Raw genomic sequence first — 25,268 nt, 5'->3', positions numbered from 1 at the left:
GGGTAAGAGTGGATTTGTTAGGGGATACAGGGCTGTGGAAGCTGGGAGTGCAGAATTGTGTCATTGGGGAGACAGACTGTGGTGTGGCTGGGGGAGGTAGGAGAGATATACTTATTTATATATGTGTATTGAATATATATATATATATATATTAATATATATATACTGTACATATATATATATATATATTTATTTTTATTTTTCCCCCAATGCTGTTGCCTGTATAGCACAGCAAATTCCATTGCACTTTAATATATATATAATTTTATCTAAAGGGGCCCCAGAGATGTCACTGTACTGGGCCCCAAGATTTCTGTTGCCGGACTTGGCAACATTGCCCAAATCTGCCGAGTACCGACCGTGTCTGAGCTGGGGGCGGTTCTGGGTAATCAGATTCTCCCCGCCCCCCTTGTTTGCACTACAGTGGTCCTACTCTTTGAAATGCACATGTCAGACATTTACACACATGTGAATAAGAATATTAAGATACAGCTCAGGTATGTTTTTTTTTTTAATGTCCCTTAACATATTTTATGTTTGTTTTATTGTTGGTACTATTTGATCCAGTTGTACATTCCCCCAGGTAGTAATAAGACTTTGACAAACCCATCAGTAATTTTGCAAGTGTTAATAAATAAATAAATAAATACACAAAACACGATAAACAGTACAAGCAAACTTCTGCACACTCAGGCCATCCTAGTAAAACAAAACTCACATTACCCTGGCCTATATTTTGCAAATGAAATCAACGTTCCAATAGTTTAATGATTTTTCTTACACAAGGGAGATGTAAAACAAGAATCACTCGGACTGTTGTAAATGTTTTACATAGGTCAAGCATTTGTTTGTTTGGCTCAAGAAACAGATTTTACAATTAATGCCTCATCAAATTCTGATTTGATTTTTCCTTTTGTGAAATGTGTTTAAGATGGTAATTGTATTTGCAATGAAAATGAAAGCTACATCTCATGCAGCTGAAGTAATGGCAGGAGCAGACAGCAGGCTATCACTGGGTATTTTCATTTATGTTTGCAGAAAGATGTGGACTGTAAATGTTGAACAGAAATGGCGCAGAAACAGGTATGATATTGAAGATTATGGGATGGTTAAAGAGGAATCCATTCGGCAAGCAATGCATCATGAATAAAATGTTCTTTACAAAGGACTTTTGACGAGTTTATATACTGAATACCAATGTTCCGGATATCTTACCTTTAGTGGTAAGTAAGAGTGAATGACCAGACAAAAGTAAATACTGTATCTTCCCAAAATATTTATTTATTCCAAAATGGTTATTATGGGCAGCTAAAGTCTCATAGGCTTATGCCAATTTCAATTTTCATAGTATTACGCATTTCACGGGTCGCTGCTTGCTTCTTCATTTACAGAACTGTGCTGATGAGAAAAGTGACAGAGCTTGTTATGTTTAGAATTAGGTAGTCAGCAGTTTTTTATTTGTTGCAGTGAAATAGCATGTGTCCTGTCTGCTCGCAGTCCCATGTGGGTACATATACCCACGTAACAGGCCATTCACCCTCACTTTTACTACTATTGGACTATTGCTACTAACATATAGAGAACAATATCAGGAAAATTGCTATTAAAAATACAGTAGATTCATCTAGCCAACCTGTGCACAATAGTTAATTCCTTTTTCATATGTTTACCCAGTGTATGTGTCGCCATGTTGTCTCACAGAAAGGGACGGAGTTTCGAAGGAGCAGAAAGGGAAATGCCTGATGAGCCCTAAGAATGTGCCCAGGGCCATAGCGAGGACTTTGTGGGCCCCACAGCAACATATTAAAGGCACCACTGTCGAAAAGCTTATAGAGAGATGCCTCTCTGCAGCCTGATAATAGTGCCCTAGTTCATTTTCTGAACCTCAGTAGAGTCTTAGTTAGTGTTATGCCCCATAGTGCCCAGGGTTATTTTCTGACCCATAGTAGAGCTTTAGTTAATGTTATACCCTGTAGTAGTGCCCTAAGTTATTTTATGACTCAAAATAGTGCCTTAGTTAATTTTATGCCCCATAGTACCCCCCACCCCCATAGTAGTGCCCTAGTTCACATTATATCACATTGTAGCTGGTACACAATATGCAACACAGATGTGTCTCCCACATATCTTGCTGCCCGTCCCTGCTGTCATTTGAGTGCCCACTCCCTGCCTGAACGTGGAGCCAGCACACTGCACTATGTAGTACCGGACTCTCTCTTGCAAGGTCTGGACAAGTGGCGGCTGGCCGGACTCGGAGTGGGGGAAGTCTGATAAGGATTAGGGGCGGGCCGGAACAGTAATGAGCAGTAGCTCAAAACTCAAGAGAGTAGCTTACAGCTCCTAAACATGAATTACTATTAAACATTTTGTGCATAATTCCATTTTGATAATCTGGGGCACTTTATGTGCTTCTTCAGCTGCTTATGGTTTCTGGAAGCTGTGAGTTAAAAATAAAAACTCCAAAACAACTCATGGCAGAAATAGAAACCGAAAGAATAACATTAGATTCCATGTAAAAGAATAAATTGGTGTTTAAAATGGCTATCATGGTTTTGTAGAACATGTTATCATATGATAATGCATGGGCCTGGGTTAGGGTTTAACATATAAATGGAAGTTTTACACATACTTAAGTTTCTATTGCTGCACTGTGCATTTCATGTTTTCTAAGATATGTGCAACTTTACAAGTACAGCCTTGTACAAGATGTGCCAATAATTCTGAGTCAGATGCAGTGGCAATGTAGGACATAGTGAAGCAATGTTTCTAGTCTGTGCATGCGGCTGAATTGCACCACACTTGTGCCCAGATGGTATTTGTACAGAGCCGCAGTACAGATTCAGACACACGCACCAAGAAGTGTACTAGAAATGTGTTGGCTGTTTCTGGGTGGTACCAGGTGGTTGGCTAATCAGATGCAGATGTAACATAGTATGGGCATGTTCTAGGAGTGACACAGGTGTGTTGCTGATATGGATTGCATATAGCTGCATTGCTCACACTATCGGCTTTACAGCCGTCACAGTCCTCGCACATTGGGAAGAATGCAAGTACAACAGGGAAGGGCTTTGTAGTGCCATTAGCAAGTTGCAGATGTAACTGCAGCAGGGCCGGTTCCGGGGCTTCTTGCGCCCCGGGCGGCATTAGGGTGTGTGGCTTCATACAGGGGGCGTGGTCAGTTACGCCCCCTGTACTGTAGTAGGATGTGCGGTGCACGATGACGTCATCGCGCACCGCGCGGCAAAGGTCCTCTCCACGAAGGAAAACTAGACGCTAAGCGTCTAGTTCCCTTCGTGGAGAGGACCTTTGCTGTGCGGTGCGCGATGACGTCAACGCGCACCGCACATCATTACAGTAAAGGTCCTCTCCACGAAGGGAAACTAGACGCGTAGCGTCTAGTTTCCCTTCTTCACAGCGGGACAGCGGGCAGCAGCAGGCACAGCAGCAGCGGATCTTGCCATGGTGCGGCGCCCTCCGGATGGCGACGGCGCCCTCCGGAAGGCGGCGCCCCGGGCAAAAGTCCTGCTTGCCTATGGCAAGATCCGCTACTGAACTGCAGCACAAGACGCAAGGAAGACAACGACTGGGTCCAACTCAATCATGCCCTATAAGCCCTCCTCCACAGACCCTGACAACATTATAGCTGCTCTCAGAAATTTCCCGGGCTGGTTTGCAATCCCAGTCTGCCACCGATTGTCTCACTTGAAATTATTTGGAAATGTTAGGTACTATAACACTCATGTGACATGTCCTTAAAATAGCATTTTGATTAATTCTCACATGTTTATATCAATCCAGCTGGTAATGAGGTGATACATAGCTGGTAGTCATGTACAGTGTACAGTGGTATATCACCATATAGGATTTGTTCACTTTCTATAAATAACTGCTCATACTATTCTTTTAGTATCAAAATAACTAACCATTGCCACCCTGTAAAACTGCAATATCCACACTGGTGGCAGTGAGGCTCAATGAAGTATAAGTTCTTATTACTGCCCGTAGCTGCAATAGCAGAAACATACATTTTGGGGTTGTTTAACAGAAACCTCTTGCTGGGACAACAGTGCTGATAGGAGCCTGTCTCGATGAAGCGCTTAGCAGAAAGTGATAGCTAGCACTATGTTTTTACAGTTGGCTAGGATCAGTGGCGTGCAGTCAGGTGAGGCAGATGATTATTCTATAGTCAAAACTCTGGAGTAAAAAGTGTATGAGAGGTGAGGCAGTGTCTCCCCTGATTACCTTGTCCGCACATCTCTGATCAAAACTTCCAGCAGTATATACTGCTGCACCTTTGTATAATGCCCACATGCACCCTCTGGTTCATAAATGGGTGTGTAAGTCTGGCTCTGATACTAGCCAGTGCCTCCCCAGCCATTTACCTCACCACACGCCACTGGCTAGGACACTGTGCATGCATGGGCATAAGGCAACACAAGTGCATGAAAACTCAGTGGCATTGAGGGGAGGAACATAAAGATCGCAGGGAAGGATCCAGAAGATTTCTCTCTGGCAATGCTCACCCAATAGAGACACAATGGCTAATTACATCTGACTTTGACGATAGTTAATAGGTCCAAGCTCTAAAAAAAACAACGTTTTTCAGAGCTTGGTTAATTGGGTCAGAACATAATCCATTCACAAATAATGTGAAATTGGACCAGAAAAATATATACTGAAAATACCTTGGGCACTACCAGTTTGATTAAAGAGTCTTTATTGTGATAATCAAAAAAGACTGCAGCCTGAAGATGTCCAGTATATATACCCTGTATATTCAATCAGGGCAGTAATTGTCCGTGTCACTTAAGGGCCCTACACACTGGCAGATAACATGCACAATATAAACGCTCTTGTTCATTAATGAACGAGAACTCGTTCATATCGTGCAGTGTGTAGGCACCAACGATTAATGATGCACGGCCCCACGCTCATTAATCGTTGGTCGCTTATACATGCAGGCCAATGTGGACGAGATTGTCCATATTAGCATGCATTGCTATGGAGCCGGGTGACGGGGAGAGTGAAGAAACTTCACTCCTTCTGTCCCCCCCCCCCCCACCGGGTCGCCCGTTAGCCGTATTCGCCGTCGGGCAGCATGGCGGCGGATCTGCCAGTGTGTAGGGCCCATTAGAATATGTCTGTTCTCCTCCAACTTCCCGATGTGCAGTAAGAAGGTAATGTGGTCAAGATCCCGCCGGACGGAGTCCCGGCGGTCGAAATACCAACACCGGGATCCCGACCGGCAAAATCCCGACGTATTCTCTCTCTGTGGGAGTCCACGACACCCAGAGAGGGAGAATAAATTAGTGTGCCAAGCGTAGCGAGGCACCGAGCCCGCAGCGCGGCGAGTGCAGCAAGCCCGCAAGGGGCTGCGTTGCGCTCTCCCCCCTGTCAGGATTGTGTCAGTCGGGATCACGGCGTCTGTATTCTGGCGGGATTTTGTAATCCCGGCGGGATTTCGTACTGATCCCATAACAAGAAACGTGCAATTCCTATACAATCCCCTGATACAGATGTGTCCTCATACATCTTGCAGTCATGCCAAACAGCCCCTCTTTGCACGCCAGGTGGCATGAGGCTTTTCTAGTGTCGGGTGCCTTTTTGGCTTTGTTTTTTTGCAGAAAATGCATAAAAGTTGCAACGCAATGTGACTAGGACGCACAAGGAGACTGCTGATTAAGTTAATAAATGACACTTGTACAGATGTGTCCTCTTACATCCTTGCTGCAGTAATGCTAAACAGTCCTTCAAGTGACGCCATGCCGTGGCGGGACTCGGTAGCACCAAGCGTCTTTTTTTGGCATCTTTTGCTACGCATCAATAGGACGCAGGAGCAGCTTCTGCTGATTAAAATGATATGTGGCCTGCCTATATTCTGTGTGTAATAGCGGTTCTATTTGCATCTGAAATTAAACGTTACAGTGTTTTCCAGGAAAATACTGTAGCATAGCATTTTGTATGCAAATACAGTTGCAGTCACACACAGAATATAGGCATCTGCATATCATTTTAATGAGCAGAAGCCTCTTGTGCGTCCTTTTGCATTACATTGCACGTAAGAAGCATTTTTGCTGCAAAAGATGGGAAAAAAATAAGAATTTACTCACCGGTAATTCTATTTCTCGTAGTCCGTAGTGGATGCTGGGGACTCCGTAAGGACCATGGGGAATAGACGGGCTCCGCAGGAGACTGGGCACTCTAAAAGAAAGATTAGGTACGATCTGGTGTGCACTGGTTCCACCCTCTATGCCCCTCCTCCAGACCTCAGTTAGGGAAACTGTGCCCGGAAGAGCTGTCACTACAAGGAAAGGATTTGGAATCCAGGGTAAGACTCATACCAGCCACACCAATCACACCGTATAACTTGTAATAACCATACCCAGTTAACAGTGTGAACAACAACTGAGCCTCAATCAACAGATGGCTCATAACAATAACCCTTTAGTAAGCAATAACTATATACACGTATTGCAGAAGAAGTCCGCACTTGGGACGGGCGCCCAGCATCCACTACGGACTACGAGAAATAGAATTACCGGTGAGTAAATTCTTATTTTCTCTGACGTCCTAGTGGATGCTGGGGACTCCGTAAGGACCATGGGGATTATACCAAAGCTCCCAAACGGGCGGGAGAGTGCGGACGACTCTGCAGCACCGAATGAGCAAACTCAAGGTCCTCCTCAGCCAGGGTATCAAACTTGTAGAACTTAGCAAATGTGTTTGAACCCGACCAAGTAGCAGCTCGGCAAAGCTGTAAAGCCGAGACCCCTCGGGCAGCCGCCCAAGAAGAGCCCACCTTCCTTGTGGAATGGGCTTTTACTGATTTTGGATGCGGCAATCCAGCCGCAGAGTGAGCCAGCTGAATCGTGCTACAGATCCAGCGAGCAATAGTCTGCTTCGAAGCAGGAGCGCCAACCTTGTTGGCTGCATACAGAATAAACAGCAAGTCAGACTTTCTGACTCCCGCCGTTCTGGAAACTTAAATTTTCAAAGCCCGGACTACGTCCAGCAACTTGGAATCCTCCAAGTCCCTAGTAGCCGCAGGCACCACAATAGGTTGGTTCAAATGAAACGATGATACCACCTTAGGGAGAAATTGGGGACGAGTCCTCAATTCTGCCCTGTCCATATGGAAGATCAGATAGGGGCTTTTACATGACAAAGCCGCCAATTCTGACACACGCGCCTAGCCGAAGCTAAGGCCAATAGCATGACCACTTTCCACGTGAGATATTTTAGCTCCACGGTCTTAGGTGGCTCAAACCAGTGGGATTTCAGGAGATCCAACACAACGTTAAGATCCCAAGGTGCCACTGGTGGCACAAAAGGAGGCTGAATATGCAGCACTCCCTTTACAAACGTCTGAACCTCAGGCAGTGAAGCCAGTTCTTTTTGAAAGAAAATGGATAGGGCCGAGATCTGAACCTTTATGGACCCTAATTTGAGGCCCATAGTCACACCTGACTGTAGGAAATGCAGAAAACGACCCAACTGGAAGTCCTCTGTAGGGGCCTTCCTGGCCTCACACCAAGCAACATATTTCCGCCATATGCGGTGATAATGCTTTGCTGTCACATCCTTCCTAGCTCTTATCAGCGTAGGAATTACTTCATCCGGTATACCCTTTTCCGCTAGGATCCGGCGTTCAACCGCCATGCCGTCAAACGCAGCCGCGGTAAGTCTTGGAACAGACAGGGCCCCTGCTGCAACAGGTCCTGTCTGAGAGGCAGAGGCCATGGGTCCTCTGTGACCATCTCTTGAAGTTCTGGGTACCAAGTCCTTCTTGGCCAATCCGGAACAATGAGTATCGTTCTCACTCCTCTTTTTCTTACTATTCTCAGTACCTTGTGTACACATAACACATATACCGACTGGAACACTTACGGAGTTACCAGTGCGTCCACAGCTATCGCCTGAGGGTCCCTTGACCTGGCGCAATATTTTTTTAGCTTTTTGTTTAGGCGGGACGCCATCATGTCCACCTGTGGCCGTTCCCACCGATTTGCAATCTGCTCGAAGACTTCTTGATGAAGTCCCCACTCTCCCGGGTGGAGGTCGTGCCTGCTGAGGAAGTCTGCTTCCCAGTTGTCCACTCCCGGAATGAACACTGCTGACAGTGCTTGTACGTGATTCTCCGCCCAACGAAGAATCCTTGTGGCTTCCGCCATCGCCACCCTGCTTCTTGTGCCGCCCTGTCGGTTTACATGGGCGACTGCCGTGATGTTGTCTAACTGAATCAGCACTGGTTGGTCTCGAAGCAGGGGCTCCGCTTGACTCAGGGTGTTGTATATGGCCCTTAATTCCAGTATGTTTATGTGCAGACGAGTCTCCTGACTTGACCACAGCCCCTGGAAGTTTCTTCCCTGAGTGACTGCCCCCCATCCGCGGAGGCTTGCATCCGTGGTCACCAGGACCCAGTCCTGTATGCCGAACCTGCGGCCCTCGAGAAGATGAGCACTCTGCAGCCACCACAGAAGAAACACCCTGGCCCTCGGGGATAGGGCGATCAGCCGATGCCTCTGAAGATGCGATCCGGACCACTTGTCCAACAGATCCCACTGAAAGATCCTGGCATGGAACCTGCCAAAAGGAATGGCTTCGTATAACGCCACCATCTTTCCCAGGACTCGCGTGCACAGTGATGCACCGACACCTGCTTTGGTTTCAGGAGATCCCTGACCATGGTCACTAACTCCTGAGCCTTCTCCTCCGGGAGAAATACCTTCTTCTGTTCTGTGTCCAGAATCATGCCCAGGAAGGGCAGACGCGTCGTAGGAATCATCTGCGACTTTGGAATATTCAGAATCCAGCCGTGCCGTAGCAACACTTCCTGAGAGTGCGCTACGCTGACCAACAACTGCTCTCTGGACCTCGCCTTTATGAGGAGATCGTCCAAGTACGGGATAACTATAACTCCTTGCTTCCGGAGAAGTACCATCATGTCCGCCATTACCTTGGTAAAGACTCTCGGTGCCGTGGATAGACCAAACGGCAACGTCAGGAATTGGTAATGACAGTCCTGTACCACAAACCTGAGGTACTCCTGGTGAGGCGGATAAATGGGGACAAGTACGCATCCTTGATGTCCAGAGATACCATAAAATCCCCCTCTTCCAGGCTGGCAATGACCGCTCTGAGCGATTCCATTTTGAACCTGAACTTTTTCATGTAAATGTTCAAGGATTTTAAATTTAGAATGGGTCTTACCGAACCGTCCGGTTTCGGTACCACAAACAGTGTGGAATAGTAACCCCTTCCCTGCTGAAGGGGGGGTACCATTATTATCACTTGCTGGAGGTACAGCTTGTGAATAGCCGTCAGGACTATCTCCCTCCCCGTGGGAGAAGCTGGCAAGGCGGATTCTAGGTAACGGTGAGGGGGCGTCACTTCGAATTCCAGCTTGTATCCCTGAGATACAATTTGTATAGCACAAGGATCCACTTGTGAGCGAACCCACTGGTTGCAGAAATTTCGGCGACGCGCCCCCACCGCTCCTGGCTCCGCCTGTGGAGCCCCAGCGTCATGCGGTGGACTTAGTGGAAGCAGGGGAGGACTTTTGTTCCTGAGAACTGGCTGCATGGTGCAGCTTCTTTCCTCTACCCCTGCCTCTGGCAAGAAAGGATGCACCTCTGACTCTCTTGCTTTTTTTGAGAACGAAAGGACTGCATTTGGTAATACGGTGCTTTCTTAGGCTGTGAGGAAACCTGTGGCAAGAAAGTCGACTTTCCAGCTGTCGCTGTGGATACGAGGTCCGAGAGACCGTCCCCAAACAATTCCTCACCCTTATAAGGCAAAACCTCCATGTGTTTTTTAGAGTCGGCATCCCCTGTCCATTGCCGAGTCTATAAGACCCTCCTGGCAGAAATGGACATTGCATTTATTCGAGAGCCCAGCAGGCAAATGTCCCTCTGGGCATCCCGCATATATAAGACGACGTCTTTAATATGGCTAAGTGTTAGCAATACGGTATCCCTGTCCAGGGTATTCAACCCCTCTGACAGAGTATCTGTCCATGCTGCAACAGCACTGCACATCCAAGCTGAAGCAATAGCCGGTCTCAGTAGAGTACCAGAGTGTGTATACACAGACTTCAAGATACCTTCCTGCTTCCTATCCGCAGGTTCCTTTAGGGTGGCCGTATCCTGAGACGGCAGGGCCACTCTTTTAGATAAGCGCGTCAGGGCCTTGTCAAACCTAGAGGAGGATTCCCAGCGTAACCTATCCGTTGGCGGGAAAGGGTACGCCATTAGTATTCTCTTGGGAATCACCACTTTCTTATCAGGGGAAGACCACGCTTCTTCACATAACTCATTTAATTCATGTGACGGGGGAAAAGTCACTGGCTGCTTTTTCTCCCCAAACATATTTACCCTCTTGTCAGGGACAGGGTCAGCCTCTGAAATGTGTAATACATTTTTCATTGCAATAATCATGTATCGGATAGCCTTAGTCATTTTGGGCTGTAATAGTGCCTCATCCTCGTCGACGCTGGAGTCGGACTCCGTGTCGACATCTGTGTCAACCAACTGAGACAGTGGGCGTTTTTGAGACGCTGACGGCCTCTGAGGCGCCTGGGCAGGCCCGGGTTGAGAGCCCGGCTGTCCCCCGGCAGCAACATAATCAAATCTCTTATATAATGAGTTTACATTGTCATTTAAGACCTTCCACATATCCATCCAATCAGGTGTCGGCACCGACGGGGGCGACACCACATTTATCTGCACTTGCTCCGCCTCCACGTAACCCTCCTCATCAAACATGTCGACACAGCCGTACCGACACACAGCACACATAGGGAATGCTCTGACTGAGGACAGGACCCCACAAGGTCTATGGGGAGACAGAGAAAGAGTATGCCAGCACACACCACAGCGCTATATACACAGGGATACACACTACCAGAAGTGAATTTTTCCCAATAGCTGCTGTATCAATACACCTTTTGCCTAAATTTATGTGCCCCCCCCCCTCTCTTTTTACCCTCTTAGTGCCAGGAGACTGCAGGGGAGAGCCTGGGGAGCGTCCTTCCAGCGGAGCTGTAAAGAGAAATGGCACTGGTGTGCTGAGGAAGAAGGCCCCGCCCCCTCAGCGGCGGGCTTCTGTCCCACTGTTTCTGACTAAAAAATGGCGGGGGTTTTACACATATACAGTCACAGACTGTATTATGTGTCTTTTTTATGCCAAAGGTATTCTTATTGCTGCCCAGGGCGCCCCCCCCCCCCCCAGCGCCCTGCACCCTACAGTGACCGGAGTGTGTGGTGTGCAGTAGGAGCAATGGCGCACAGCTGCGGTGCTGTGCGCTACCTTAATGAAGACAGGAGTCTTCAGCCGCCGATTTCATCACCAACTTCTGATCTTCTGGCTCTGCGAGGGGGACGGCGGCGCGGGTCCGGGAACGGACGACCGATGACCTTTGCCTGTGTTCGAACCCTCTGGAGCTAATGGTGTCCAGTAGCCTAAGAAGCGCAACCTAGCTGTGAACAGGTACGTTTGCTTCTCTCCCCTCGGTCCCACGTAGCAGTGAGTCTGTTGCCAGCAGATCTCACTGAAAATAAAAAACCTAACATTACTTTCTTTACTAGCAGGCTCAGGAGAGCCCACTAGGTGCATCCAGCTCTGGCCGGACACAGATTCTAACTGAGGTCTGGAGGAGGGGCATAGATGGAGGAATCAGTGCACACCAGATAGTACCTAATCTTTCTTTTAGAGTGCCCAGTCTCCTGCGGAGCCCGTCTATTCCCCATGGTCCTTATGGAGTCCCCAGCATCCACTAGGACGTCAGAGAAAAGAACTTGGTGCTACCATGTCACACGCCACTCATGCATTATGTGTAACGCGACTGGTAGCGCATAGAGCAAAGATGTAAGAGGACACATCTGTATATGTGTGTGAAACGGATTCTCTGACTCTGCATATGAAATGCTACAATGTAGCAGCAGCAGCTTTTATCCAGTACAAGTTCTGTTCTGTTCCGTATATAGACTAAAGGGCCCTACACACTGAGCGATTTCAAAGGTGAACGATATGGATGATGATTCAGCTTTTAGTAACAATTTTGAGCTTACACACTGAACGATTTGTATGAAAGATTTGAACAATTCTGGTTCATTTAAATACTGAGCATGGGCAGAACTTGTGCAGGACTTCTGGGTCCAATAAATAGCAGCAGCCATTTTAAATCATTGCTTATCTGCTCTGTAGCACTGGGGAGATAATAAATTGGTGGGCAGTGGCGATTTTTAAGCCCTATTATAAAGAGGGCAGTAAACATTGGTGGACAGTGGTAAATATTGTGACCAGTGGGGGAAAACAGTGTGCTTTAATTACCTTTTTTTAATTAAGTACTGCACCATGCTCCTCAGCCCTGTGCTGTGCTTCTTCTGTAGTTCGGAAATGGCGAAGGAGTGTCCAGGGAGTGGTTTGGAGGTCCCGGATCGACCATATCGTTCATAGTGGATTACCTCTAAACTCAGCGATAAGGCACATTGCATACATCAATATAATCCAAATCGGCTTGCAATGATAAATGATGAAAGTCCAATAATGAACAACCGCGGGGACGCGCATCGTCCAACGTCAGTGCCTTCACATTAAACATTATCAACAATATATCGCTTTCGGGGGAGGCTTGCTGGAACTTGTAGTTCTGCTACAAGAAAACAATATTCTTTATTTTTGGCACTTGGCTTTCAGCCTCGCATCCGCAGCCCTTGGATGGGGGGGGACAGCCTCGGGCTTCACCCCTGGCCCTTGGGTGGCTGGAGGGGGGACCCCTTGATTTAGGGGGTCCCCACTCCTCCAGGGTACCCCGGCCAGGGGTGACTAGTTAGTGATTTAATGCCACGGCCGCAGGGACCGATATAAAAGTGTCCCCCGGCTGTGGCATTATCTCTCTGACTAGTGGAGCCTGGTGCTGGTGTTAAAAATACGGGGGACCCCTACGTTTTTTGTCCCACGTATCTTTGACACCAGGACCGGACACAGAGCCCGGTGCTGGTTGTGAAAATACGGGGGATCCCCTGTCATTTTCCCCCCCGTATTTTTACAACCAGGACCGGCTCAAAGAGCCCGAGGCTGGTTATGCTTAGGAGGGTGGACCCCACGCATTTTTTTTCAGGATTTTTTACACATTCCCACCCCTTCCCACTGAAAAAGATGCTCTGATCTCTCCATATTATTTTAGTCAGTAAAAAAAATATATATTCTTTTAAAAAATATATAAATAATACTTGTGGCTCCTAATAGACAAACCAAGTACATAATCCCTTCTAATATAAATAGATATGCTATTAGCAATAAAAAAAAAACACAAAAAAAAACATGTTTTTGAAAAAAATTATTAGATCCCGCCAGCAAAATGAGGCGGACTGAAATTGACGAAATGACTGTCAAAAAGCACTGTTGTCGAATCGACATTCTTCAAATTGAATATACTTTTGTCGAAAAGCCCCATTTTTACCATTGCAGACATGTCGAAATTGACAACTGTCGAAAAGTACTGTATTGCATTGTCAAATCATTTTTTTGCGTCGAAAATGCCCCGTTTTTCGACATTTGCGGCAATTCGACCGCAATTGCATATACCCCATAGTCTCCTCGTGCATACTAGTTGTACAGGACCAGGCGACTTACTCATGCCGGGCATCTCGTGCTGCTTGGTGTATTGAGGCTAGATATATAAGGACCTCTCTATGTCCAATCATGGAAATGTTATTCTGTAATATTTTACTCTTCAAAAATGCTTGTGTGCAATGAGTGCAGATAGCCCTTGCAGTCACCAATATGGAAGAGAATGAAAAATATAGTGCAGATCTTTTTTTTTTAAAGAATAATAATAATAATAATATATAACTAATAGAATAACTAATAAAAATAATAATTTTTTTAAATCTATTAATTTTAGGGAGGGATACCTGTAAAAGAATAGTCCAAAGAGAGTGGTAAACAGACTGCCCAGACCTTTCCAAAATATACAATACAATTTTTTGTTATTAATGATAAATCAACATTTATAAGCTAACACAATAAAATGTAGTGATTTTTAATGAGGAAAATGAATAGAGAAACTATATTGCTAACAGCAAAGGAATATACTGTGAACTGCCCTGACAATGAAGATGTTAATGCAACAAGAAAAAGTAGTGTATGTTAAGTGTCAATAACTACACCACTGTGCCTCCAAAGACCTCTTATAGCTGTGTTCCTCTGCCTAATAACACAGTAAAGGTCATGTTTATCTTTAAACACTGTGTTTGACACTAGGCTTACAGAATTGGTCAAGACGTGTTTGTTTTTAAAAATTACATATTCAGAGTATGTTCCAAGATGTTCTGTAAGGTCACATTTGACTTTCAAGCTGATTATACCACACTTTCATAGAAAGAAGAAGGGCTGCACTCAGGTCCACATTACAACATGATTTGCCCCAGGGCAGTGCGGACGGTGCGCTGCACATAGTGCATTTGCCCTTTGGGCGGAACTGGCTGCATCCACCCGTGAGCGCCTTTCAGCGTGCCATCCAGGGGCATATCAAGAGAGGAGGAGGCCCATGAGCAGTCTCCGTCCCGGCCCCTTCCTCCCTAGCCAGCAGAGCAATACACTCAGAGGAAAGAGACCTCACCCGTGTTTGATTTCAAGTTTTGATTTTGAGTTCAAACACAGGTGGGATTGATTAGACACGGGTGCTTTTTAAAAAGTAAAACACAAGAATTTACTATGTTCCAGTGTTTTTCCGAATCATGTTTTCCGATGGTGTATGTGGACTATTTGCCGGCAGCCAAACACTCACTTACATGAAGCCTGCATGAATCTGTGAGATTCGTGCATTCTTCTCTGTTTAAAAGTATAAAAAAGTGTTAAAATAATAGAGAAAAAAACTGCTCCCCCCCTCCCCCAAGGATAACCTGCACTGGGCTCTTGGACCGGTCCTGGTTTCAAAAATAAGGAGGGGGAGGACTTAGAGGTCTCCTGTATTTTTTAAACCAGCACCGGGTTCCACTAGCCAAGGGGGTAATGTCACAGCCAGGGAACATGTTTATACTGGTCCCTGCAGCCATTGCATAAACCTTCCAACTAGTCAGCCCTGGCTGGGGTTCCCGGGGGGTTCCCCTCTCCAGGGTACCCAAGGGCCAGGGCTGAAGCCTGAGGATATACCCTGCATCCCTGGACTGTGGATACTGAGTTAATAGTACATTAAATCAGTGTAAAAGTAAGAATTAATATTGTATTTTACTGGTGGAACTACATGTCCCAGCTAGCCTCCCCCACATGCTGGTACTTGAAGAACCACAAGTACCAGCATGTACGGCATTAAAGGGCCTGCTGGTAGCTGTAGTCACAACAGTAAATCAAATATAACAATAAAGACAATACACAGACACCGTAGACAGTATAGCTTTAATAAAGCACAATTGTATACACATACCCACACAAACTTACCTACAATCCTCTGTAGTGCTTCAGTCTTGTTCTCTTGTAGAAATCCGCATCCACTAGGCTTACAGAATTGGTCAAGACGTGTTTGTTTTTAAAAATGACATATTCAGAGTATGTTCCAAGATGTTCTGTAAGGTCACATTTGACTGTCAAGTTGATTATACCACGCTTTCATAGAAAGAAGAAGGGCTGCACTCAGGTACACATTACAACATGATCCACAGTAGTGGATGCACCCCTGCTAATATACAATATAACAAGCAGCACCGGGCAGTCTATGAATCTCTCTGCCCCCCCACATGATCAGCCCCCCTCCTCCTCTCCTGCAGTGTGTACTGTGAAGAGGGACTAACGCGTATTGCAGTCAGCTGCTGCTTGGGGGAGTGGGGGTGCTCTCGCACATACTCTCTCTACACCTCACTTACATTACACTGCATCTCTCCTTTTGCCTACATTTGGCAGAAGCCTTGCAATTTCCTAGAAAAACTTTTTTTTTAATTTACACCTGCAGCAGCCACCAGAGCAATGGGAAGCTTTCTGTGTGTGTCAGGCGCCAGGGGCTTCCCTCTGGGACTGGAGTCCTGGGCTTGCCTGTCCAGTTGCTTGAGGTACTACGTGGCTGTGGTAAGGCATGGCGGGGCTGGTGGTGGTGACAGTGCAACTGCAGGAGAGGATGAGATGGGGGACCAAGGTTGGTAAAGGGGCGTGCTCCTGTGTGTCTGCACCACTGGGAGCCACCATGTTGGAGACCAAGCGTCTCTGTCACCAATCGTTGAGCTCAGTGGTATGCTCAGTCCAATGGGAGGCAACTTCCTCTTACAAAAGGGTTCAGCACACTCTTGCATGCTGCCAGTGCTTCATGTTACTGCCTAGAGCAGAAGCTCGAGCTCTGAGCTCCCTCAGGTACCTCCATTGTTTTTTTTCGTTAACCAAAGGGTCTCTAACTCTGAAGTACAAGCCTGCCTGTCATTCTCCTCTGCACCTCTGCCAGCAATGCTCACAGCCGGCTCCAACTTCAGCCAGATTGTTCAGAATGAGAAATCTGAAATGCACACACTAGTGACCTCTGGTGTCTACTCTTGGTTCCGACACCCATCGTACGTTGGCTGGTTCTACTGGAGCATTCCTATGTTCCTCAGTCCACAGCTGTCCACCCTCCGGGCAGCAACCCGGGTGCCACGCGACCATGGAGGGTGATCCGTAGTGTCCTTCAGCTACAACTATCCAGCATCCCTTCTTCAACAATGATATCCAGTGTTCTTCAGTCACGTCACCGCAGCATTCATTATTCAACAGTAATATCCAGTGTCCTTCATTCACTTCGCCACAGCATTAATTCTTCAACAGTATTATCTAGTGCTCTTCAATAACGTCACTACAGCATTCATTCTTCGGCAGCCAGTCACAGTGCTCTTCAGTCACACTTCCTCAGCTTCCTTTCTTTCCCAACATCATCCAGTGTTCTTCATCCACGCATTGTCAGTATTCAGTCTTTAACAGCGTTCTTTGAGTTCCTCAGCCACGTCGCTTCAGTGAACATTTTCACAGCTCCTTCCAGAGTATTGTAGCCTAGCTCTTAAGTTATTCTTCAGTTACTCATCCTTGAACCTCGAGCTCTTAAAGTTCCATTCTTCAGTTACTCATCGTTGAACCTCGAGCTCTTAAAGTTCCATTCTTCAGTTACTCATCCTTGAACCTCGAGTTATATGAGAAGGAACTATATCCAGCCTCAATTCCTCCCTGCTCCCGCAGCCGCTCCCGCAGCCACTCCTCCAATCTATGGATTCTCAACTTCAACCCGCTGTGACAGTGTGTCTGTAGGGGGGCAGTGACTGTACAGTACCTTAGAGCACGTGTTGCTGCTGCTATTATATGCTGTATGCTATATTTCACTTATTGCATGTGCTGCTGTTCACTTATTGCATGTGCTGCTGTTATTATATGCTGTGTGGTATTGCTGTGCTGCTGCTGTTGTTACTATATACTGTCTGTTATTGTTACTATATTTTACTTGTAGTATGTATTACTGCTATCACTGCTATTACTGCTGTATGTTATTGTTTGTATATTTCACTTATTGCATGCATTACTGCTATCACTCCCCTCCTTCCCTCATTGAGACTACACCCTGCTCATGCTCTCTGCATCTGACACTCCACCCTGCTCACATGTACTCCATGGGTACTCCTAGCATGTACCAGCCATCTGCATATGACACATGCAGTACATGTGGCTCTGGATGCCCGGGTTGTCCTGTGGGCATCACTTCTGCCTCGGTGGTATGGAAGACTTCTGGCAGCGTCTTCCCAATTGTAGGAGACTGTGCCCCACATGCACCTTGCCTAGGGAACAGCAGGTGTCTCTCAGAGCCCAGGCATTGCAGTATGACCTGTGTCCATCCCATAGCCTGTGCATTGCTCACTGGCATTGCCTGACTTATGGGGAATCATACCGACACAAGCGCTGCCAGCCGCACATAATGGCTGATAATGGTTAGGACATAGACGGCCACCTGGTGTGTGATGCAGCAGAAGAGGCCAGAAGGATGCGGGAGCTGAGGAGAGGGCTGTGCAGGAGTACAGGGAGCGGGCAGTGGAGCTCTTCTGAAGGGTGTGCAGGTTGTGTGTACGGGATGCAATGAAGCTCCCGACAGTCGGGATCCCAGCTGTTGACATACTGAGGGGGAATATGATCACAGAGCCAGTGAGGGGACACGGTGTGCTTAATGACAGGATTTTGATTGTCCGGATTATGATATCGGTACTTCAACTGTTGGGATCCCGGCATCAGTATCTGTATTTCGACCGTCGGAAAATCATACTGAATCTGTGTGTACACACACTGAAGTAGAAACGACTTTTCTACTTCAGCAATTTGCAGTCCAAAATGAAATGCCAAAATCCACGTAAATATTTATTTATAGCACATCCTTTCTGGTCCAAGACTACATTCCAAGTCTGTATATGTCTACTGTCCTGGAGTAGCCGGCACTCTCCCATAAAAGTGGGCAAGTCTCCTGAAGCAAGCCACTACTCCTTCCATAAACGCGCTGACCCCCCCCCCACAACATGTCAAGCCCAAATTTCCCATACTACTTCTTGCAAACCAAAATAATGCAGCTGAAAATCAACCAATTACAACATTATCCACAGCCAAAATATATAAGAGTATACAAGACATGAAAAAGGCACACAGGGATGCACCTTTGGTATATAATGTATATCAAAATAAAAAAGCTCAATAAATTAGGAAGTACAAGTCCCCCGCAAAATATGGATTGTTAGCGCACGTACATCAATTTCAAATGCATTTAATCAAAATAAATAGCTTTACAGTTAAGGGACCAACCTGTACATCGTAGCATTTCTGTATAAAATGGCAGTCGTTATTATGCTCTCTGTATTAAATGATGGTCACTAATATGCTCTTTGCATTGTTTGGTGGTCACTATGATGCTTTCTGTATTGTATAGCAGTAACTAGGATGCTCTATATTATATGGTGGTCACTAGTAAGCTCTCTGGATTGTATGGTGGTCCCTACTGTGGATCCTCTGTATTTTATAACAGTTGCTTGGATGCTCTCTATATTGTTTGTCAATAAGTAGAAAGAGGCACTGATATTTATGTATAATGAAAATGTATTTGAACATGGCCTACTTATGTTTGGTCCTTTTTATAGTTGATTCCTGCCTACACAAGGCCACTGTTATATTTTTTTCCAAGGCACCATGCAGTGGTCATTCACCACATTTGGGGGTTTGAGTGATGTCAGTAGAAGAAAATTATCATACTTGTAAGTAGTCAATAATCTTTTTTAACGGCATGGGTGTATTTGTTTTAATAAACTTGATTATTTTTTCTTGTTTTAGTATTTACACCAAGAGCATTAGTCATTTTGAAAAGCATTAAGAAATGCTTTTTCAATGGTATTTTAAATGAATAGCAAAATAAGCATAACAACTTACAATTACTGCTGAAATCTATTACAGTGAACAGGAAATAAGCAGTAATAGTTTAATATGTGAAGAAATAGCTTCGCTCATAAAAAAGAAATGTCAAAGAAGAGAATAATGAGAGCAGTCCAACATGTCCATGACCTGAGACTGCTTCATTCTGATTACACACATGTGCATATTAATCAAAGATTAATACTGACAAATGGAATACAATACCAAGAGCAGGGAGTCATGCAGTGTTTCTTAATTTATAGCACTTCTAATACAAAATAACTAGGGATAAAACAGGCTATTTAGAAAATAAAATTAATTTTCCTTCACTTGATAGAAAAACATTTGACCAGGAGCAGTAAGCATATTCAATATTTAAGAAAATAGAATTAGGGTAAATTACATTTCCAGTTCAAGTTTAATACCATGCAGTCATCTGCTAGATGAGCAAGGACGTTAAGTGAGCCTAAGGCCCCTTACCAGCTGGATTTAAAAATCATGCATTTAGTTCACTTCCTGGCGGAGTCTTTTGGATGAGGTGTGCTCCAATTACCCACATTGCACTGCTTCCATATCATGGTTTTTGGTTTCTGAATAATGTACCAATGCTGGTGAATGCTGAGAGCTACAGCTAAAACATTATAAGGGACAAAAGTCAGAACCCTTGGTCCTTACTGCCAATACTTGGATGGTGAGTAGATGTTGTGCAAATGGCTTTTCTGGCCTTTTTATTATTATTTTTTCCCCCATTATTTTTATGGAAGGTGGTTGTGATCACCACCACTTCAGACGTATTATATTGCTCAGTGTGGGAATATCCATGCTCTATTTCTGTTACCATCATGTCCACATGATGACACTAGAACGCCCTCTTCCAAAGTGTGAATGGATACCGAGGAGTGAGATGATGTCAATGGACATGAGTCTTCTGTGTAAAAGGAAGCCATGCTTATGCCATTTCCGAAGAAGCTGTAAAGTCTAACCATGCCACCACTACATGAAATCTCCAAGAAAGGACGACGTGAGCAGAGAATGGGCACTGTAAGAGAACTTAGCAAGAGTGAAGGGTGTGTAATGTTATTTCTTTACTCCTCAGTAATCTTCCAATAAACCCTGAATTATTTAATCTCTTATGAAGACTTCCTATGTAGAGCATCTTCACAAATGCATGTATGTGTAAATGTATATGTTTATCAATATGAAATTAGCGCAGACCCATCACAGACATGGTTTCTTGAGTGTTCATGGGCATGATCAACATTATTGTTTTCTGCATGAGGACATAAATCTAATAGAAAGACTGCTTTGACTCAGTGCATTTCTAATATTTTACAGCTATAGCACACATGAGCCATTTCCAAATTAAAGTACAGTACTAATAACTATAACGAGAGCGGCAGCTGGAGAACTGATGCTGGATGGAGGAATCACCAGCTGGTATTCACGGAGGGAGGGGGGGGGGACTTAGAAGATCCAGCAGTGTATTCACAGGAAATACTTGGATAAATTAGCAAAGTGTCCATAGGATGTAGTTGGACAGGAAACCGAGTGACCACAGTACAAGACTGTAGCACCCAGGCAGTCAGCCACAAGGGCAGACAAGGATCTGATACTTGTGTTGTGGGAGAGAGATGTTTAAATAAACCACCCAATCAGGGAAGTGAGATGTCAGTTGAGCGTGGATAATGGAGAGGAATGCACCCAGAGATTACTGGCTTCTCCAAAATGGTGGCAGTAAAGGACAAACTGGAGGAAGATGCCAGCAAAATGGTGGGACACTGCTGGGAGAGGAGTCAGCTAGGCATGCTAAGAGGCAAGGAATGTGGCAGAGATCACCATCTTGGCACCTGGTGCCATCAGTCACCCCAGAGCTGAGTGAAATACAGAAACAGATTTAAACAAAGTCGGTGCTAAGATATAATTGAGATTTCTTATTTAATACACTATTAAGGTTCCATTAGAAATAGCAGATACCCCATCATTATATCCCAATTTCTAACAATTATATTCATTATTAAATAGTATAAAGTTACCATTTAAATCACTCTTCTTGTACTTTCTCCATCATTGGTAGAATTGTGGAGTCATTGTGGTTTTCAATACAAAGTTTCATATGATTGGTTCTAGTGTAGTCTGTAACATCTTCCCCTTCCCGTGGATTCTTGAAAACTATGGCCCTCATTCCGAGTTGATCGGTCGCAAGGCGATTTTAGCAGAGTTACACACGCTAAGCCGCCGCCTACTGGGAGTGAATCTTAGCTTCTTAAAATTGCGAACGATGTATTCGCAATATTGCGATAACAAACTTCTTAGCAGTTTCAGAGTAGCTTCAGACTTACTCGGCATCTGCGATCAGTTCAGTGCTTGTCGTTCCTGGTTTGACGTCACAAACACACCCAGCGTTCGCCCAGACACTCCCCCGTTTCTCCGGCCACTCCTGCGTTTTTTCCGGAAACGGTAGCGTTTTCATCCACACGCCCCTAAAACGCCGTGTTTCCGCCCAGTAACACCCATTTCCTGTCAATCACACTACGATCGCCGGAGCGATGAAAAAGCCGTGAGTAAAAATACTATCTTCATTGTAAAATTACTTGGCGCAGTCGCAGTGCGAATATTGCGCATGCGTACTAAGCGAATTTTCACTGCGATGCGATGAAAAATACCGAGCGAACGACTCGGAATGAGGGCCTATGGGCCTAATTCAGAGTTGATCGCAGCAGCAAATTTGTTAGCAGTTGGGCAAAACCATGTGCACTGCAGGGGGAGGGGGAGGGGGAGGGGGACAGATATAATATGTGCGGAGAGAGTAAGATTTGGGTGTGGTGTGTTCAAACTGAAATCTAAATTGCAGTGTAAAAATAAAGCAGGCAATATTTACCCTGCACAGAAACAAAATAAACTAGCCAAATCTAACTCTCTTTGCAAATGTTATATCTGCCACACCTGCAGTGCACATGGGGGGTCATCCCAACCTGATCGCACGCTGACGTTTTCCGCAGCGGTGCGATCAGGTCTGCAGTGCGCCTGCGCATGGGTCACAATGCGCAGGTGCATCACTTTCTGGCAACAGCTGTCGCCAGGGAGCGACAGTACTAATGAAGAAAGCTATCGCACCTGCGACTGCAAGAAGATTGACAGGAAGAGGCCGGCCGAAGGCGTCAACTGACCGTTTTCAGGGAGTGTCCGTCCGAACGCAGGCGTGCCCAGCCATTTCCAGGAAGGGATCTTGACGTCAGCTCCGTCCTGGATGATCGCAGCGGGTGAGCAAGTCCTGACTGTGCAGAGACTGCACAAACTTTTGTTTGTGCAGCTCTCTGCACAAGTGAGCGCAGCCCTGCTCAGCGATTTCCCCCTCCCATGTAGGGGGTGAATACCTGATCGCAGCAGTGCTAAAAGTAGCCTGCTAGCGATCAGGTAGGAATGACTCCCCTGGTTTTGCCCAACTGCTAACAAATTTTCTGCTGTGATCAACTCTGAATTACCCCCTATATCTGTTGATATGCGATTTAATGATTATTAAATGTATGTTTCTCAACATCAGCCCTCAAGTTTTTCCCAGCAGGTCATGTTTTTAAGATTCTGTTTTTGGAAGTAGGTGGGATTAGCATTAACCCAGCAAAATACATTCACTCACTTGTGAGTAAAGAAATTCACAAAACATGACCCGCTGATGGTGCCTGAAGGCTGGAGCTGAGAACAACTGTTTTATATATTAAACATTTTAATTCTAGACTCTAGAGATTCATTTGTGTTTCTGGAATTCCAGATTTGGAAGCAACTAAGATTTGCTGATCACATGGTCTATCAAAAGACCACATGGTGGATTCCATTAATTGGAGTGGAGTGTTATCAGATAAGTTCCATGTCATTTATATCAAGTACACCCAATATGTGTTTGGCTGCAGTTTGTGGCCAGCTTACAGATATGTCGCAGTGTAACACTACTCAAAGTGTACCACAGATACTGGCCTGTGACTTTAACCACACAGGATTTAGTTTTAAACATGTACCAAGTCGCAGGTGGAAGCACAACAGAACTTGGCGTGAGAAAAAGCAGCTGCATCATAGCATTTCATGGCCCTCATTCCGAGTTGGTCGGTCGCAAGGCGAATTTAGCAGAGTTGCTCACGCTAAGCCGCCGCCTACTGGGAGTGAATCTTAGCTTCTTAAATTTGCGACCGATGTATTCGCAATATTGCGATTACTAACTACTTAGCAGTTTCAGAGTAGCTCCAGACTTACTCTGCCTGTGCGATCAGTTCAGTGCTTGTCGTTCCTGGTTGACGTCACAAACACACCCAGCGTTCGCCCAGGCACTCCCACCGTTTCTCCGGCCACTCCTGCGTTTTTTCCGGAAACGGTAGCGTTTTCATCCACACGCCCCTGAAACGCCGTGTTTCCGCCCAGTAACACCCATTTCCTGTCAATCACATTACGATCGCCGGAGCGAAGAAAAAGCCGTGAGTAAAAATACTTTCTTCATAGTAAAGTTACTTGGCGCAGTCGCAGTGCGAACTTTGCGCATGCGTACTAAGCGGATTTTCACTGCGATGCGATGAAAAAGAACGAGCGAACAACTCGGAATGAGGGCCCATATACAGATTCAGACTCACTTGTACACATATGTACAAATGTTAAACATCAAATATATATGTAAAATCAAGCAGAGCTGTTTTGTCACTTCTAATTTTTTTATTTATATGAAAAAAATACATACATTTGGAGTGAAAGAAAATGCTTGACGTGGCCGAGTTGCAAGAAATGTGGCACGTTGAGATGAGCAGTTTTTGAGACTAAAGCCACGGTGTATGAGGACACATCTGTAGGAAAAAGGTAATTGGACAGTTTCTTATTTCAAAGTAAGACACATTGCCATAGGCAACAGCACAAACTTAGACGCAGCAATGTATGAGAGTCTAATGCAGCTTGCTGCCTTATATAGAGTTGAGCAGAGTACTGTATATGAAAAGTGATATATATTTTTAAAAACACAAGAGTCCCACACCAAATGATTTAATCTTACGGATATAGAGCGTGTGCGTCTTTACACCACATCTATGTGGTTTAGACTAAAATGCAGCTCAGTGGCATAACATAGACATGAAAGCAAGCTCGGCAGAGTACCTTAAGAATGTTGAACTTGAATTGATCTATGATGAAATACAGTATTGCATGTGCATCTTCACACCACCACAAAAATGTATTGTTAAAACACAAGACTAATTTAATGAAAAAATTAAGCTTGGTTCCCCAAAAGATTCATTTCTTCAATAAATGCTGAATGGAGTTCGAGAAGCTGAGCGGAGCAACTTTTTACAGTGATCGTGATTGGCCAGCCTATCAGGTATCACCGACCACTGCCAGTGAATTGTAGTACATTTTCATCCATGACTCATTCACCATCCAGTGGTTAAACTGTGTATTACATGGCATGGGTTCTTCTCTAGTTACAGTAATCACATTATATATCATTGCTATTGTCATAGTTTGAGTCACTTGCCGAGAGGAGGAAGGTTTCTGGGCAATCAGAAGCCCCCCCCCCATGTATTTGCCTATGGAGCTGTTTATTAGAGTAGTAAGAAAATGTTTTCAAATCTGTCAAACAAAATAGCTATTAGGGCCCAATACACTACAACGATAATGCCCGATTTCATCCAATTTTGGGCCTATATATCGAGTGAAATCGGGCATTTTGGATGTGTTTCCGATGCGCATTCCCGTGAGGGTCGGATCGGCTCCCCTAGATCGTTAGTGATGCACTCGTGATATGTCGGTTTCTGCAGGAATGGCTGGGAACGCATACGATATATCGCATGCAAAATGTACCAAATCGTATAGAATCGTATGGAACCAGTCCCGGAAGCTCCTGAAGGAGTTCAAGG

At 45.3% G+C, this 25,268-nt stretch overlaps 1 protein-coding gene across 4 annotated transcripts in view; it reads right to left on the bottom strand.

Annotated features, from left to right (window-relative positions):
- Positions 1-25,268, bottom strand: part of IMMP2L (inner mitochondrial membrane peptidase subunit 2) — a 1,700,471-nt gene that overhangs the window by 1,052,227 nt on the left and 622,976 nt on the right. Inside the window, exon 4 of one of the 4 annotated variants that reach the window (XM_063927290.1) lies at positions 24,070-24,206. The exons of the other annotated variants lie outside the window; for them this stretch is intronic. Within the exon in view, the coding sequence (XP_063783360.1) occupies positions 24,083-24,206 (124 nt within the window). The 3' untranslated portion in view covers positions 24,070-24,082. Of the gene's footprint in view, positions 1-24,069; positions 24,207-25,268 lie in introns of those variants that run through there. 4 annotated transcript variants of the gene reach the window in all.

The sequence above is a fragment of the Pseudophryne corroboree genome, chromosome 6, assembly GCF_028390025.1.
Source record: "Pseudophryne corroboree isolate aPseCor3 chromosome 6, aPseCor3.hap2, whole genome shotgun sequence".
In the NCBI taxonomy this organism is placed as follows: Eukaryota; Metazoa; Chordata; class Amphibia; order Anura; family Myobatrachidae; genus Pseudophryne; species Pseudophryne corroboree.
This window is presented reverse-complemented; position numbering and strand designations above follow the sequence as displayed.